This window comes from Ananas comosus, linkage group 3 (assembly GCF_001540865.1).
Source record: "Ananas comosus cultivar F153 linkage group 3, ASM154086v1, whole genome shotgun sequence".
Classification (NCBI taxonomy): Eukaryota; Viridiplantae; Streptophyta; class Magnoliopsida; order Poales; family Bromeliaceae; genus Ananas; species Ananas comosus.
Genome location: NC_033623.1, coordinates 15552213 through 15566525, shown reverse-complemented (window position 1 = coordinate 15566525; position 14313 = coordinate 15552213). Strand labels below are relative to the sequence as shown.

Here is a 14313-nt window from a genome sequence, read left to right as displayed (position 1 = left end):
TTGGTTGGGCACCTGAACCTAAAACACATCAAGAAAACATCTTTTACTGACGTGTCATTTTCTTCTTTTCTTGTTTCAACCTCTCCCTTGGCTGTTTTAAGAGGAAGAGTGCCAAAAAAAAGAAAAATAAATTAAAAATAAATTTATTTTAATTTTTTTACGAGAGAGAATGATAATATGCTATTTGTTTCGTCATTCTTTATCAAAAAAAAATAAATGTAACTCAAAATATAAATTAACTAAATTTTGAACTTGAGATCTTATGTACCGGACATTAATAAGTTTTTTATAACTCGCGTTTCTTTGGTGAGAATTATTTTTGTTGGTCGATAAACTGTAGGTTTTGTTCCGAGGCCCAATAGCATATTGGGCCTCCACGAAAGGACCAATTAAACATTTTTTTTTTCTTTTTTCTTTTTTTTAAAAAGTAGTCCTATGAACAATTAAACTGATTTATACATACGGCCGGTTAAAATGGAGCATGCAAGCTTGGGAATGAAAATGGATTGCTTGACTCAGTTGAAACTTCCAGAGAAATGTCATCTGAATTGAGTCGTTAAAGAATCTACAAATCTATTTTAGTAGTTCAATTTTAAGCACTATTTATATTTCTGTAATTACAAAGCTCATTTATAGAAAAGCAGTAGTTCATAAATAAGAAGAATGGAACGCCCAAGAAATTAATGTTAATACCAATTGCACTAGTAGATTCTCAGATGATAGTGTAGTACTATTTTAGATATATGTGTGTGTGGAGCTAGGCTGGTATACTATCGGTAACACGGAGGCCTCTGTGCTATCAAGTTGTTTTTAATAATATAGTTTTCAAATCGACGATCGGTTTCATTTGATTTGATCTACACTATTAAAAGTATTTGAAAACTAGATTTTATAATTTTTCGACATCATTTGGCTAGCGATCAAAAAATCTCAAAATTGATAATTTTAATGATCGATGTGATGCGTTCGTGAATTTAACAGTGTAAAACAATTCAAATCTGATGAAGTTTATATAGAATTTTTTTTTTTTACTATTTAGAGTAAGATCAGTATCTCTGATCTTAAATTTAAGTCTTTTATCATCATTTTTTATGAGATTTTTATTTCTAGCCTTTTTTTTAGACTATTCATTTGATAAGTAAATGATGTTGAAAAATTATAAAATTTAGTTTTTAAATACTTTTAATAGTGTAGATGAAGTCTAACGGAGCTGATCGTCGATTTGAAAATCGTATCATTGAAACATAACTTGGTAGTACAGATAGTACACCAGTCTAGCTCAATGGAAATTTAGATGAATTATCATAAACTTTGAAACAAATATTAATCATCCTTACTTGTTACCATAATAAATATAACTATGCAGTTATTACTTTATCACTTATTTACAGTAACTAGTTGAGTGTACGTGCAAATGCACATAACAATTAATTTATTTTAATAAATATAAATTTGCACATTATATTTATTTAAAAATTTATAATTTGTACATTTTATATTTTATTAGAAAGTATTTGTAATATTCTATATTTTTTTTATATGCATTAAATATTTTTATATATTTTTTCATTTCTAATTGAGGATCAAAATGACAACCTAAGAGGGGGGGTGAATTAGGTTTCTAAAATAAAAATCCAAATAATCAAGCAAATCAAAAATCCGATGGAAATAAAAGAAATGCAAACTTGAAAAGCATACGATCAATTTGTTTCGAGGTTCGACACTTTGTCTACGTCCCCGCCAACTTCTCAACACTCGAGAATGTTAGATCTCCACTAGATGATGCTTTTACGGGCAAGCACCAAGCCTTCACACCAAAACCTTCTTCTTCAAGCTTCAAGACTTTACTTTTCTCTCTTTTTACAAGATTAAATCTCACTACAAATTTCACTCAAGTTTAGAAAGAGAATTGAGAGCTAAGAGTATTAAGATCACTGAAGTTTTTAAGCTCAAATGAATTATCAAGTTGCTGCAAAGAGAGGCCTCAATACCATCTATTTATAGCCTCGGGTAGCTTCTGTCGGTTGTACATTCGGGCGCCCTAAACATGTTTTCGGGCGCTCAGAAGTTGTGCACGCCAGCTGCTTGTCGGACCACGTGCGTCGCTTTTCTTGACTTTGTATGTTCGGGCCGTCAAAAGTTGTGGGCGCACAGAACACGAGGAACAGCTTTTCTGACACGCGCCGCTTTCTCTGGATTTGGGCCGTCAGAAATTGTGAGCGCCCAGATCTCGAGGGACAACTTTTCTGACATGCGCCGTTTTTCTCTGGATTCGAGCCGTCAAAAGTTGTGGGCGCCTAGAAAATCGTGCTGACTTTTTTGCCAAACAGCCCAGATTGCGTGCGCCGCTTTCAAGATCATTTTTGGGCTTCCATAAAATCTAGGTGCCCAGATTGCGCGCCGCCTGCTGTGAGAACTTTTTGGGCTGATATGCAACCTGTCAAGTCAAATAGCCTTGATTGCCCTAATTTGAAATAACGGTGCCCAGAAGTTTCTGGATCGCCCAAACAGCAAACATGCAGGATTTAAAAAGTCTCAAAAGATGCGGATCCACTTTAGGGCGCCCGGAATAGGATCCAGAAATTTCAATTTGACAGAACACAGAACTTGAGCAGTTTTTTGAATATTTAAAAATCCTATTCACCTAATCACAAATTAGAAATTTGTTTAAGTGATCTATAAGGTGATAAAATAAATAGTTTAAACTTAGCTCAAAATTTCTCACTCTAATCATAAGGCAAAATATTAATCGAATTAAGAATGGTTTGTCTATTTGACAAAGGAAGCAAACACAGCTTCAAGTGATGAAGCTTGATGTTAGAATATTGCCCATCTTGAATCCTTTTTAAATATAGAGAGATTTAAAATACAAAGCTCAAGATAAAAGATTAGTCAAATAATCGTAATTATTTGTTATCATCAAAATCTAATAGAAGATTAGGGCCACTAGGCCAACACTAATGATCTAAAATTTAAATATGTGTTTTAAATAAAAAGCATCAAAATTTAATTCATATTTATTTTAAAATTTAAAATTTAATTTTGATCCACTATAATTAAAATTTTTGGATAAGAATATTATTTTTTAACACATTAATCATAACCGTCGTTCTTATTTGAGATTTTTTTAATTAGGTGAAACGTTCATTTTTAATTAATACAACCGTTCGTAGAATTGGATTTATAGATAGATAAGAATGTTATTTTTTAATAGATTAATCATAACTGTTCGTTGTTATTTGTGATTTTTTTAATTAAGTGATCATACTCGTTTGTAGGAAATATAGGAAATATTTTTTTATTTTTTTTTGAATTTTGTTTGTTATTATCGGAATTTTTATATATTTTTATATATAGTATAGATATAGATGTAGATATAGATATTGATAGATATGGATTGTTATATAATCTTATTAATATGAGAAATTGGGTCTAAGGGGCCGGGCCTTATGAGGAGTATATATATTAGTATTTAACTAGGTCGGTTCGTTTAAAAGCTCCGAGTGCTAGTAGGTGAAGGAGTGGGGCCCACGTGTAAGCGCGACACGGTAGGTATTTAGAGTCACTGCGCGAACGCGATTAAGCCGCTCGGCCTCAAAAATAAACCCTACTTCGCTTATTATGATCCCATTTGACCGCGATTAACACTACTACCGGGTTACTTTGTTATTTACACCCCCCACAAACCCCCCCCCATCGCCGCGTGAATTCCCGAAAATACCCCTCCACGCCCCCCCCTTCTTTCTCTAACTCTCCTTCCCTTCTCTCTCTCTCTCTCTCTCTCTCTCCAAAAATCGCACCTTTGCGTCTCCTCTCTCTCTCTCTCTCTCTCTAACTTCTCTCTTGTTCGCGACTGCTGATGATTGCATCTTCTCGCGAATCGCACTGAGGCGGGGAGGAAACCCTAGTCTCTCTTCCCCCCTGCAGCTCCCGCTTACTTCGCCTTTTCGAAGCTTTAACAAGGTATGGATTGGATTGGATTGGATTGGATCCCTAGTTCTAGCGGAATCCAGGTTCGTCGCATTACGCAACCGTCGAGATTCGGATTTTTCGTTGTGTTTTTGGGGAGTTTATGGTGGGGTTTTCGGCGAGGATCCGGGAGGCGTTATTCGTTTCTAGGGTTTGATGTGTCGATCGTTTATTTAAATTTTGTTTTTTGGTTTTTTTTTTTTTTATATTTTTGGTGTATAGAGGAGGAAGCAAAGAATTGGGATTTATGTCCCTCAATCAATCTAGGGCAGAGAAGAGCGAAGGATTCCGGAAACCCGGCCGATCGGGAGGCTCCAGCCAACACCACAGGGGATTCTCCGGCGTCGGCGGAGGAGGAGGATCCGCCCCTCCTCCTCCACTCTCCTCCAACACCTACTTGGCGACGCCCTCCTCATCGTCGTCGGTTCCGCCGGCGCTATATTCGAACCGAAGGTGCGAACCTTTTTTTTGGCCCCCCTCTCCTTCCTTGGCAGTGGGATTGATTGATTCGGAATTAGGGTTTTAAAAAATTAGGGTTTCTTGGACTTATATGGTGAGTTCTTTTTGTAGCCTCAAGAAATCAGGTAATGGGCCTGGAAACCAACCTAGGTTAAATCCCACAAGCACTAACATAGATGGGGGTTCTGCTATTGCCCATGCTGCCCACGGCGCCGTCCAGAACGGCGCTCATGCCCATGCCCCTACTCATGGTAAGCACTTCCCTTCTCCTTCTTCTGTGCTTTTTAGTGCTTAGAAACCGGAGCCATAATCTCTTCTTTCTCAACTGTTGGATTCAGTTTTTTAATTTCCATGCCCCAAGATCTTTTCTTTCTTGTTAAACTAATCGATGTCTTGTTGTTGTTTGGTTTCAGCAGGGCCATCAGATGCACCAGCAACAGCTGGTGCGAAACCAGTCGACGTTCCCGTGCCTAGAAACCCTCCTAGACCGCTTCCTAAGGCTCCACCATCCCAGTCTGCTGCCGGTGCTCCAGACTCTTCTTCACCGTCGACGCCGGCTAAAGGTCCGTTATTTAGTTCTTTGTTTTTAGTTTCTAATATGTTCAATGTGGAAATCTGGTTCGTCGTCTGGATTTTCAGTTTTAGGATTGTAGCTAATTTAGGTTTTAATGCTTAATTTCGATATTGAATTCAGGGGATTCATCTAGAGCATTTACGCTTCAGTTTGGAAGTATAAGTCCAGGGATCATGAACGGAATGCAAGTATGTCTTATTTGCCCTTTTCTTTTTACATAAGCGAGGTTGCTCTTCCTTTCACATCCTTAAAATTTTCAAACATGGGAAATCCACTGTTGTTTTCACAGATTCCTGCTAGGACAAACTCAGCTCCTCCAAATCTGGACGAGCAGAAACGAGACCAGGTTTGTCATTTTCACGACTGTAAACAATTTTTACTGCTCAATGTTTATCGACTGTGTGGTTCATAGTTTCTATTTGTGGGTTTACTTTTTTATGTTTTTTTTTCTCCTTGTGCTTGTTATTGCATCTTTTACTATTTATGGTTGAAATTGGGCTGCAGCCTGAACTTAGAGTCTGAATAACTTGTTAGTGCTTCATGTGTTGGATCATAAGGGATGCTTTTTTTAATCTCCTTTTTTTTGGGAGTATCTTACTTCTCTCTGCAGGAATGATCATTTTTATTATTTTTTTCCTCTCTCTTTTCGTTTTTAATCTTCCAGGCTCGTCGTGATCCCTATGTGGCAATCCCTAAAATTCCAATATCTTCTGCCCCTAAACCGCAACAACAGCAACCAGCAAGAAAGGATATAGGTAGCGGTGCTGGCAATAATCAATCCAACACCAATCAGTCTCATCCTCTGCCGCCCCAAACAAAGAGGGACGTTCATGTCCCCATCCAGTCTGCACCTGTTGTTGCTCCGCCCAAATCGTCGGTCCTTCCTATGTCTGGAATGCCCATGCCTATGCCTTTCCAACACCAACACCAACACCAGCACCAGCACCAACATCAACACCAACACCAACACCAACACCAACATCAACAGCCGCCACATGTTCCCCTCCAATTCGGTGGCCCAACTCCTCCAATCCAATCACAGGGAGTCGTGCCTAGCTCGCTACAAATGTCAATGGCATCGCTGTCTGTGGGGAATGCACCGCAGCAAATGTTCGTTTCTGGTATTCAGGCTCATGCTCTGCAACAACAAACTTTAATGCATCAAGGACAAGGATTTGGCTTCGGGCCTGCGATTAGTCAGCAGCTAGGTCCGCAAATAGGCAATATGGGAATTGGTATGGGGCCCCAGTTCCCTTCACAGCAGCCCGGGAAATTCAGTGGGCCAGGACCCCAACGGAAGACCACTGTGAAGATTACCCACCCTGATACACATGAAGAGCTGAAGCTCGATAAAAGAACCGAATCTGTGGATGCCGTCTCTTCTGGGCAGAGGCAGCTACCCAGTGTTAACCCGCAATCTCAGCCCATTCCACAATTTAATCCCTCTCACCAGATGAATTTCTACTCCCCTTTACAGCCGAACTCTTATAACCCTTCGCCAATCTACTTCCCCACGGCTAGTACTGTTCCTCTAACGAGTAGCCAGATGCCCACTGGATCCCAGGCTCCGAGATATAGTTATCCTGTCAATCAATCTGCACAGCCCATTAATTTCATGGGCCCATCCGTGTTGAACCCAATGTCTAGTGGAAAACCCGGGCCTCCGGTCCATCTGCATGGCATCTCTGAAGGGGTAAACATGGAGGGCCTGCAAATGTCTGGTTTATCAAGTCAAGTCCAGGTAACTGTGAGGGCTCCTCCAGTAACAATTAGTATGCCCAGCAGTAAATCGGAATCTCCTAAAATGTCGAGGCCATCTGGGGATGCTACTAAATCCCTTGTGCAAAGGGATGGTGAAGCTCTTCCGGAAACTTCTGTACAACCACCTAAGGCAGTTTCTGAATCAGTGGCCAAAGTTCCAATACCAATTGTGGATAGTTCAACACAGCAAACACAGCCTGGAACTTCTTCATCATCGGCTCCTGCCATCTCTGATGCAGATTCAAGACCATCTTCAGCGGGAACTGATGGAAAGAAGAGAGAACCTGTTCGAAGATCTGATTCTTACAAAGATCATCAAAAGAAGCTGAGCAAAAGGGATGCTAGAAATCTTAGTCAACAAACCCAGGTAAATTAACTGCTTTCTCATTGTCATTTTTTCTTGATATTGTAGTATATTATTTGCTTTTATTTGACAAGTGGGTATGGTTGTTTTGCAGTCGGATGTATCAGATTTTGCAGAAGGCGCTAAGTCTTCAGTAGCTGCCAAGGATAGCAGCAAAGTGGCTGATGCAAATATTCAGCAAGTGACTAAAACCTCTGAGAATTCTCAGGCATCTCCAGTGTCAGTAAGTTCTTCAGTGATCTTGCCTTCTCCAGCTATGGAAATCCGGGTTTCTTCGGAAGTAGGAATTTCTGACCAAGCTGAGAATCTGTCAGTATCTGCTGCTTCCTCATCTCAAATAGTATCTGAGGAGAAATCCCAGGTTGAAGATGCTTCAGTAACAACAGAGAGGGTTTATTCAGATATATCAACTTCTTTGACCCATGTGGGCGTGGAATCTAAGTCAATCAATTTGGATAATGAATATAGTCAATATAGTACAGTAGAGGAGCCATGTGAAAAAACTGTTTTGTCTACTGAATTATCGCAGGATTATAATAAGGCTAAAGTTCATCCAGTTTCTGCTACAAATGAATCATCTGAGCTTGATCCAGTAGTCTTGGCAAAGCAGGAAGCCGTGGAAGCTGAGAGTTCTGAAAAGGAAAATGCTCTGAAACAGAGAGATGAAAAACTACAGTTTGATGCCTCCAATGAAGCAGATGACTCTCTGCTGGAGGATTCTAGTAAAGTAGAGAAATCAGACTTGTCTGAATTTGATTCGGTATCTGACTGTACTATTCCATCTGCAAATGGAGAACTTTCAGCTCGAGATGCCAATACCAATGAATCTGAAAAAGAAAAGAGTCTAAATTCTGGCTCGACGGAGCTTAACATTAAGACCCAAGAAATTATTCCTTCTCCAGATCCAGCTAAGCCTGAGAGGTCACAGAAACTAGATGCTGTTTCCACAGTTTTATCACCTAAGGAGAAGCCGATTTTGGAAACGGCTAAAGCTAAGCCTACTGCTACAAAAAAGAAGAAGAGGAAGGAAATTCTTTCTAAAGCGGATGCTGCGGGAACTCCTGACCTTTACAATGCATACAAGGGCCCAGAGGAAAAACATGAAAGTGCTATTACCTCAGAAAGCATTAATAGCTCTTTAGCATCGGTTCCAAGTCAGACCTCTTCAGACGACAATGAAAAGGAAGTTACTGTGACTGAGGAGGATGGACAAGGCAAAGCTGAAATCGATGATTGGGAAGATGCTGCTGAATCTACCCCTAAATTGAGAGCATCAGAGCATGGTAAGCCGATTAATGGAGTGAAAAACCAACCTGATGACGAAGGAAATGAAGCTACTAGCCGGAAAAAGTACTCTAGGGATTTTCTACTAACTTTTTCACAACAATATACTGATCTTCCTGTTGGTTTCGAGATCGGATCTGATATTGCTGATGTTTTGATGAATGTTCAAGCCGGGAAATCATACATCGTCAATCGTGAACCATACCCAAGTCCTGGAAGGATAACAGATAGGCCAACATCTCGGGGTGACCACCGTATGATTAGCAATATTGATGATGATAAGTGGACAAAATTTCCTGGCCCTTTTAGCCCTAATCGTGATGTTCGATTAGATATGGGCCATGGACCCAGTGTAGTGAGTTTCCGCCCGGGCCAAGGAGTTAGTCATGGGGTTTTACGGAACCCACGTGGTCAGCCGCCCACTCAGTTTGTTGGTGGGATTCTCTCTGGGCCAATGCAATCAGTGATTGCTCAGGGTGGCATGCAACGTAGTAATTCTGACGCAGACAGGTGGCAGCGTGCTACTAGTAGAGGTCTGATACCTTCTCCGCAGACGCCTTTGCAGGTGATGCACAAGGCTGAGAGAAAATATGAAGTGGGCAAAATCTCTGACGAGGAACAGGCGAAACAACGACAGCTTAAAGGCATCCTTAACAAGTTAACGCCTCAAAATTTTGAAAAACTTTTCTTACAAGTAAAGGAAGTCAACATTGACAACGTAGCAACTCTTACTGGCGTCATCTCTCAGATTTTTGACAAAGCTTTGATGGAACCAACTTTCTGTGAGATGTATGCCAATTTTTGTCTCCATTTGGCAAGTGCATTACCGGATTTTAGCGAGGCCAACGAGAAGGTTACTTTTAAAAGATTGCTTTTGAATAAGTGCCAGGAGGAATTTGAAAGGGGGGAAAGAGAGCAAGCCGAAGCTAACAAAGTGGAAGAGGAAGGTGAGATTAAGCAATCCAATGAGGAACGGGAAGAGAAAAGGCTTCGTGCGAGGAGGCGTATGCTGGGAAATATTCGTTTGATTGGAGAATTATACAAAAAGAAGATGCTGACTGAGAGAATCATGCACGAATGCATCAAGAAGTTGTTGGGTCAATATCAGAACCCCGATGAGGAAGATGTGGAGGCTCTATGCAAGTTAATGAGCACAATTGGGGAGATCATAGACCATCCAAAAGCCAAGGAGCATATGGATGCTTATTTTGATATCATGCTGAAGATGTCGACAAATCAGAAGCTGTCGTCTCGTGTTAGGTTCATGCTGAAAGATGCGATCGATCTTAGAAAAAATAAATGGCAACAAAGAAGGAAAGTTGAGGGGCCAAAGAAGATTGAGGAGGTTCACAGGGATGCGGCTCAAGAAAGACAAGCTCAAGCAAGTAGATTGGCTCGTGGTGGTCCGGTCATTAGTTCGGTGCCAAGGCGGGGTGCACCGCCTGATTATGGTCCTCGTGGCTCTTCCGCACTGGGTTCGTCAGGTTTGCAGCAAGCTAATATTCGTGGATTACCTTCTCAGTCTCGTGCATATGCGACGCAGGATGTTCGGTTCGAGGATAGGCAACACCAGTATGAAAGCAGAACACTGTCCCTCCCTCTGCCTCAAAGGGCTATTAATGATGATTCTCTTACACTTGGTCCTCAAGGCGGCTTGGCTAGGGGAATGTCTATTAGAGGGCAGCCAACGATTTCAAATGCCACCTCTACTGGATTTGGTGACAATCGACGGATGGGAGCTGGTCCTAATGGGTATAGTTCTGTTACTGATTGGACATCTAATAACTTGAGGGATGATACTGGTAGCAGATACATGGCAGATAGGCTTCCCAGTCCTCAAGATCGCAATGCTCCTGGAAGCCGGGATTTGAGAAGTGCCGATCGAGCTTTTGATGGGCCCCCAGCAACTAGTCAACCTGCTGGGCGGGGACATGCATCTTCGAGTAGTAGTCTCGATGTGCGATCAGAAACAAAAACTTTCTCTAAAGAGGTTCTCGAAGAAAAAACAATATCAGCAATACGGGAATTTTATAGGTTAGTTCTCATTTACATCACCTATATGACTTATATTTATTATGCTTGCAAGATTCATAAAATTTTTTTCTTGCTTTGTGGCATTTAATCATATTCTCTTTCACTCTCTGAAAAAAAGTTAGTATTATCCATTGAATAGGACTAGTTATTTCAGATCCCTCTTCTGCTGTTTCTTGTAACTTTTTTTTTTAAGATCACACTGCCCTTTTTTTTAAGATCCACACTGCCCTTTTTTTTAAGATCCACCACTGCCCTAGAATTTAACAGATTGAGTGTTTGGTTTCTCCTATTTGTGGGACATACTGAAATACTGGAGTCCTTTCATTCTTCCATCGGTCTTTTCTTGATATGCAATGTTGCATTTCTGGTTGAATGCATTTTACATTTCTTGTTGATTTCAATATGGCCTTTAGTATGTGAGGGGATTTTCAAATGGTTTTACATAGTTAAGCAACATGTTAGCAAGGGTGCCAGTGGGTAGGGCAGCTTAGTTTTGGATCGCAAGTCACATAGTAATCCCATGTGAGCCTGACTAGTACTAAACCTGCCTATCATGACAAGGTGTTTGGTAATCTGGCAAGATAGATTATGTGAGAAAGAAGGGATAAAAATGGGGCAATAGCATTAGCAAGAAGAATTAGGCAGGTGGACTCAAAAACAAATTAAAGATAAAAAGGGCAAAAATATTAAAGGTGAAGGAAGAATGGAGAAACGAAAACATAATAACAATGGTTGCATAATGATGAATTGGAGGTGAGAGAGTGGAGGCAAAAGAATCTGGTCACAAATTCTGAGCTGCGAAGAATTACTTGGGTTCCTTCCGCAACTTGCCTTGCAGGCTCTAGTTGACCTTTTGCCTGAGGCGACTTATAGCAAGAATTTGTAAACAAATCCAACAGAATAATCATGACGGTTGTGATTATCTTTATTATCTCATTTTAGTCTTTTCTTATGAAAAGGCTGTGTCCTCTGGGTAACTCTTTTCTGAATTTAAATGTCTTCAAGTTTGTCCAAGGGGGACTACTAGTGAATGTTAGTAATTTGGTCATCAAATTAAGCAATTCATGGGTTAACCAAGATGTATGATGGTCGCGTCGCTGCTCCTAATTGTAAAAAGACGTTAGTTCTTCCCAATCTGGAAATACAAATTGGTAAAACAGGCTGTAACTGATGCTCAATAAATAATTGCATCATCATTCTGATGGAGAATGCTTCATATAGAGATGATTAGATGAATCAACATCAAAGAATAAGAGGGGAAAACCAGTTGATGCACAGTTAAATGCTTATTTTTCAGATCCTTAAGAGGTACGAATGTTAATTTGTGCAGTTATAGGAGAAGAGAATTGATCAATTGGCAGGATGTTGGCTCAACTGTCTGTCGTCTAGTTTCAACTTTCAAGCAATGAATTTATATTTGCTCTTTGCTGAGGAAAATGAAAGTGAAGAACATTAAAATTGTTGGTGATAGGGCTAAGATGTTAAGATATAAGTTTAGTATGAAGTAGTTTCCTGAACAGAAATTGAGATCTGCATTTAGTAGAGGAAGAAGAGATAGCTTTGAAGGAGAAGCCAAATTCTAGGATGCTCTGAGGGGATTTGAGATACGTTAATGGTTAATGGTATAGTAGATGTGAGAAATAAATATAGAAGCAGCTTCTGCTATATGAAGTAGAAGTTAGTCAAAGGAAAAAAAAAAGGAGGAAATGGAATTATCAGATCTGTTTCTGGTTACTACGTTTAGTTTTGCTTCCTATAAGGGTCACACAACAAGTGTTTGCATTAATGGGCTTCTCTTGAAATGTTTATTCATACTTGAGGCATTGTGTATAAATTCTGATCATGTGCACATTCTTTATCTTCGTAACCATATACTAACTAGTAACTAGTTCATGCTCTTACATATCTCTCTTATAGATTATAAATGAACCAAGAAATTGCTGATATCATTGTTGATCTTTTTGTGATCTTAATGCTGATATAATTTTTGGTTTTTTTGCAGTGCTAAAGATGAGGCGGAGGTTGCTTTGTGCATGAAGGAGCTGAATGCCCCTAATTTCTATTCCTCGGCTGTATCACTTTGGATTACTGACTCTTTTGAAAGGAAAGATATGGAAAGGGATCTCTTGGCAAAGCTTCTCGTCAACCTTTGCAAGTCTCGAGACAGCTTATTAAGCGAAGGACAGCTACTACAGGGGTATGATCTAGAATGGTTTACTCTTGTTAAGAAACACTAGCATATATATTGTTCAGTACTTGTTCAGCCTGATTCTTGAATAGTTTCTTTATGCTAGAAAGCAGAACGCTGCAGAAGTCAGTTGTTTGGATTGTAATATGTCTGGAGCTTTTGGTGTAGCGGAAAGCTAAAATAAGCTTCCTGGCTGCAATAGTAGAACCTCTAATGTGAAGCTTCTGCTTCTACTGCAGCAATTAGCTGTTGAGGATTTATATAAAAGCATTAGAGAGAAATTACCCTCAAGTTGACCGTAATTTCAATTTTGTCATAGTTTTGAGTAAGACAGTTTAGCCCCTGAAAGTCTGTTCTGTGTGTCAAACAAGTCATATTAACTACCTTCTGAAAAAGGACACACACGTCAGTGCAGTCGTTATATATTTATTTTTTGAAGTTGAAACCAGAAAGAAGAAAAGGAAATCAAGCTCAAACTTATGGGACGAATTAAGAACTACATTGCAACTCGGAGGATGAAATTGAAACTGGAGTCAGACCTCGGGGACAAAATTGTTTATAATTGATATGCCTGGGGACCTGATTGAAATCTGGGTCCACTTTCAAGGACTAAATTTTTATTTAGTGCCTTTTCAAACAACTGTACTCGAGTTTCAAATTGCATTTCTGCAAATGCTCCAGCTTGGGCCAAGCAACCAACGTAGTATAATGTCAACATGATTTCTAGTGCAATTGACTATGTATTAATTAATCGACAGGTTTGAATCTGTACTATCTTCATTGGAGGATGCTGTGAACGATGCTCCAAGGGCTGCAGAGTTTCTTGGACGAATTTTTGCGAGAGTAATATCAGAAAATGTGGTGCCCTTGAGAGAGATCGGGAGATTAATACGTGAAGGCGGGGAAGAGCCAGGGCGATTACTAGAGATCGGACTTGCTGCAGATGTTCTTGGTAGCACCCTAGAGTCCATAAGAACAGAGAAAGGGGATTCGGTCTTAAATGAGATACGGGCGAGCTCCAGTTTGCGGTTGGAAGACTTCCGACCCCCGCAGCCGAGCAAAGCAAAGAAGTTGGATGCGTTTCTTTAGAGATAAAGATGATCTGTATCAGGTGGGATATTCATGTTTAGGTACTTCAGGATACTCGGTCCTTAAAAATGTTTTCTTGCTCGTATCCTTTCAGGTTATTATAGTATGTTGCTTTATATTGACTCATGCCTTCGTATTCTTCCGAAGGTTACTGAAATTGAAAGTAGGGTATCAGTTCAGCAGCCTATTTATTTGTGGTAGTGGTGGTAAAGAGGTTTTGGGAGCTGGAAATCTCATTTTGGCTCTGTTTTTTTTAATCAATTAGGAATCTAGTATCATGAGTTAATAATATATATTCTCTCCTTTGCTATTGCGGTGACAAATTGTAATGTATTTTGTTACCAATCGCATGTGGTGCTAAGATGCCACTATATGACATATATTCATCATGCGTAGATATAAGTGCAGGGTAATCTTCGTTTCACGGCCAAAACCTTCTTTATCTGATTCCCGGCGTTACTGGAAATCTGCCGAATGAGGAGATTCAATCCACACAGGAAAGCTGGTTTAAAATGGTTTTCAAAGGTGCCTGGTGAGTTCTAACAAATACACATTAACGTGGTGTCTTTTGCTGATGGCGTGTTCTCGCTG

General features: G+C 39.9%; 1 protein-coding gene across 2 annotated transcripts; it reads left to right on the top strand.

Moving 5' to 3' along the window:
• On the top strand, nucleotides 3770–14045 carry LOC109707915 (eukaryotic translation initiation factor 4G). Of its 2 annotated transcripts, none has more exons than XM_020229457.1 (10): nucleotides 3770–3963; nucleotides 4192–4422; nucleotides 4540–4679; nucleotides 4845–4991; nucleotides 5123–5190; nucleotides 5292–5348; nucleotides 5667–7130; nucleotides 7222–10445; nucleotides 12448–12642; nucleotides 13392–14045. In XM_020229457.1, the coding sequence occupies exons 2-10, from the start codon at nucleotides 4217–4219 to the stop codon at nucleotides 13720–13722; spliced, it is 5832 nt and encodes a 1943-aa protein (XP_020085046.1). In that variant the 5' UTR covers nucleotides 3770–3963; nucleotides 4192–4216; the 3' UTR covers nucleotides 13723–14045. The 2 variants fall into 2 exon arrangements, with proteins under 2 accessions (XP_020085046.1, XP_020085045.1); XM_020229456.1 differs by having other exon boundaries at nucleotides 4842–4991.